General features: G+C 32.8%; 1 protein-coding gene across 1 annotated transcript; it reads right to left on the bottom strand.

Annotated features, from left to right (window-relative positions):
• Nucleotides 1-399: 399 nt before the first annotated feature.
• LOC113495490 (antichymotrypsin-2-like) lies at nt 400-3,081 on the bottom strand. The gene is made up of 8 exons (XM_026874272.1): nt 2,992-3,081; nt 2,514-2,657; nt 2,152-2,361; nt 1,852-1,950; nt 1,640-1,777; nt 1,350-1,562; nt 1,017-1,155; nt 400-847 (listed from the first exon to the last, which is right to left on the bottom strand). Exons 2-8 carry the CDS (start codon nt 2,595-2,597, stop codon nt 711-713), a joined length of 1,020 nt encoding a protein of 339 aa, XP_026730073.1. The 5' UTR covers nt 2,598-2,657; nt 2,992-3,081; the 3' UTR covers nt 400-710.
• Between the last annotated feature and the right edge of the window lie 425 nt (nt 3,082-3,506).

Here is a 3,506-nt window from a genome sequence, read left to right as displayed (position 1 = left end):
ACTTAAAAGTTAAAGAAGAACTACCTAATAGAAAACGGAAACATGGTTGACCACCTTGAACACAGGTGTGTGTTTTTTTATGTTATGCAGTTTTATAATAATTGCTTGCAAAAGGTAACACAATATGTGGGTATTGTGTCAAGCACCTTTGACGTCATTTAAATTGTGTATCAAAATACACTGCTAATAAAGGCGTCAAAGAAATCTGTCCAAGTGAATGTTGAAGTTTCGATGTTATTATTTTTTACCTAGTTAAAGAAAAATACGAAATACATATTGCAATCATATAAGAATGTTTGAAGTATTTGTGAATACTTCATCAACAATTTTATTAATCTTAGGATTTTTGAAATACAATTAAATTAAATAATTTATTTGAAATGGAAAGTAAAACAAAAGTTTAGTTAAAATTGAAATATTTATTAGGAATAATGAAAAACTTTCTGTCTACACTTCCCTCATCTGATCTTCGCTTTGCTGACTAGAAATCTTTTCACAACACAGAATGTTTGAAAGCATATTGTTCCGATATGGATGGTTTTTATTCATGCGTATAATAATTAAGTTTCATAAGGAGATTCATCTGTCTTTCATAAATAACCCTTTTAAACTAGTGAATTCACTATGGGGGATTTTAATGGAAAGGACTGCGTATACTCAAGTCAAAAAAAACACTTATCTAAGGGGGCAATGCTGAAAACTTGCTGGAACTAGCGGACTATAGCTCCCGAAGCCAAGAGTATTTTCTGATAGGACAGATAAAAAACGAACGGTCGATCTGCCTTGAACACATGTACGGTGTGGCCAATCGATCGAGATGTTGTCTGTTGGTCTGGCATGGGGAAATCTGGAAGTGGAAATAAGAAATGAATATCATAGGCTAAATAATATATTATCTTCTGTGAATGTATTTGATTTTTTTATTTCCAACTCTTACATTTCTAAAAGGGCCTGATAGAGGCTTAACAAAGTTAAAAATAATGCCATTTGAAAAGTGAAGCTATGAATATACTTACCGACTACTTTATCACCTACACCAGATTCGTCTACTTGGTACGTAACCTTTTGAAGAATTTCGCTGACGTACGGCTTGTCACACGATGCAACGTTCTCTAACCCAGCAGTCGCATTGTTGAATATAAGACTAACATTGGCCTGTATATGAACACATACAGCTTTTAAAACAACATGTTTAATGAAGAGTTTATTTTTTCAAAGAGTAAAAGTTACTTGGAATTAGCAACTATTTTATTCTATTGATCTCAACTGTTGCAATAACGGGAAAATACCTTCACTATAAAATCATTGAACTTTTGCGTTGTTGATACATATTATTTTAGTGCACTTACATGAATTGAAGGAACCTTTAGCAGATTAGCCACTGTTACATTGAATTTTGGTAAATACAAGTCCACTTCTTGAAGTTTTAAAGCATTAATCGCTTCTAGCACGACTTCAGCATTTTTTAATTTCTTTACCAATTCTGGAACACCGTGAATTGTTCTTGGTAGCAGTAGGGCCAATGTAAAGTCCGGATCAGCTTTGTATGGCAATTTCACAATCTAAAATATTTGACGATTAATATGAAGAAAAGAGAAATCGAAATGTTCACAAAGATTTCTAAAATAAATTTAATTACCAGAGCACCGAGTTTTATGCTATCATAAAACAAAAATTGACCTCTTTGATGCATGATGAGCCTCTTCACTATTTTCTTTGGTCCGAAGAAATATTTTAGGTCCGTATCTTTACTGTTAAATGGTTTCAGCCATTCACCCTGCAATCACGATTGATATTAATGCAGTTATCAAGATCATATTTTTTTATAACTTTGTTAGATCTACCACCTACCTTGAAACTAAGAGCATCCGCCATCATCAAACTGTCCAACGCTGACAGCACTTCTGGCTTGACGAAGTTAAAGATACTATTATTGGTATACTGTAACACCTGTAAAACATAAGGGAAAATTAATATGATTTTTCATACTGTGAACTGATAAAATGTAAAAGTTAGGAAATAAAGAAAGGTGATGGTAATGGCAAATACAGTAATTATTAAAATGGTGTCGATCATAGTTGAAGCAAGTCAAATTGTAGAGAACTGGAAAGCCAAACAAAATGTTTAGCACATTCTTTTCTCCCCACTTACCTCTGTATTGATTTTCTCTGCTGAACCAGGAGCACTGAAGTTCAAATTTTCCGGCCTTACTGTAAAAAGTTCTTCAATTTCGTTTTTAAATTGATCAGTGAGCATGCATTTGTCATCAGCGTAAATTTTGCAAAAATAGTCAAGGTTTAGGTCCACTCGATTTGCTACCATCTTCAGGTCAACAGCAAATTTTGGAAAGAAGCATCGGATCTGAAAAAAATTATCCTATGCGTTTTAATAGATGCCTCACCATTTTTTATTTCATAATAAATACAACAGATTCACATTCTTTAATTCTGGATACGACCGCAGCATTTTCAAATAATTAAAATTTTCCAATGACGTAATTTAAAAAATCTAACCTGGTCAGTATTTTCGAATCTCAATGCCTTTAATATTTGTTGTTTCGGTGCATTTGTTGTATACAATGCCAGTTGAGCCATCATAAAAAGGATAGAAGCTCCTCCTACAAAAACGTCGTTATCACCGTCTAATTTTAACAGGCCCTGAAAAGAGGCATCCGTTAATCAATGTCGTAGCTTTCTTGCGTAGTCTTGTTCTTTGTTTCATATTAATCATCACATTTAAGTGTATGAAGCATTAATTTTCTAGGTTACTTTACGTTACCCTTTGTCTATTCCTGTTTTACTGCCTAAAATGATGTCGCTCTTGCTTATTCCTTTAATAGTGGGAACCCATCTTTTGAAATCTTTGTCCTCCTCTCCTCACCAATGTTTTTATTTGTTAGATATGTGTTTTGGTAAATAGAGTTAAATAAAGTATGTATCTTTAAAATGGGCTAAAATAGAAAGAAACATATAACCATAAATATTTTCTTACTTCTAGTAATTTTGGAGTGAATCCTAAACTTCCCAATATGAATGCTTGTAAGGCATTAGATGAGCAAATTTCTTCTGGAGATGCGGATACAGTAGTGGACGTTGAACCTGAAGAATGGGAATTTACATTGTAGTTTAATCTATAATATTTAAACAATAGTGTGAGTTAAACTGTGAAGTTTACAGTAGAATAATATATTGTACAAGGAATAACACTTTTATATTTACCTGGAGCAGACGTCGACGTGGTATATTTGGCTGCCTTTTCTATAAAAGTAGAAAAAGATGATATATTATTAATCAATTATTATATCGATAATTATTATAAATCTGTAATGTAAACCTACTAAATCTAAAAACTTTAGGATCAAACATTAAAATGATTACACTTACTACAATCCCAACTAGCCATGCAGTTACCATTTTCATCTCTATAAAATCCGATGAGGCATCGACATTCTCCGACGCATGGTTTTGATTTCTTATGAGAACAGGTAATGCCATTTAGATAATCGC

The sequence above is a fragment of the Trichoplusia ni genome, chromosome 6 (assembly GCF_003590095.1).
Source record: "Trichoplusia ni isolate ovarian cell line Hi5 chromosome 6, tn1, whole genome shotgun sequence".
NCBI classification, from domain to species: domain Eukaryota; kingdom Metazoa; phylum Arthropoda; class Insecta; order Lepidoptera; family Noctuidae; genus Trichoplusia; species Trichoplusia ni.
The sequence above is the reverse complement of the archived record's forward strand: the minus strand, read 5'-3'. Positions and strand labels throughout refer to the sequence as shown.

What these genes read in the sequence shown, in the direction of transcription:
- LOC113495490 (XM_026874272.1), bottom strand. Translation starts at nt 2,597, where the DNA reads ATGATGGCTCAACTGGCATTGTATACAACAAATGCACCGAAACAACAA. An exon ending in GCATAAAACTCGGTGCTCTG is followed by an intron (nt 1,563 to 1,639) that starts GTAATTAAATTT and finishes CAAATATTTTAG; the next exon opens with ATTGTGAAATTGCCATACAA. An exon ending in TGTAGGTGATAAAGTAGTCG is followed by an intron (nt 848 to 1,016) that starts GTAAGTATATTC and finishes TTCCACTTCCAG; the next exon opens with ATTTCCCCATGCCAGACCAA.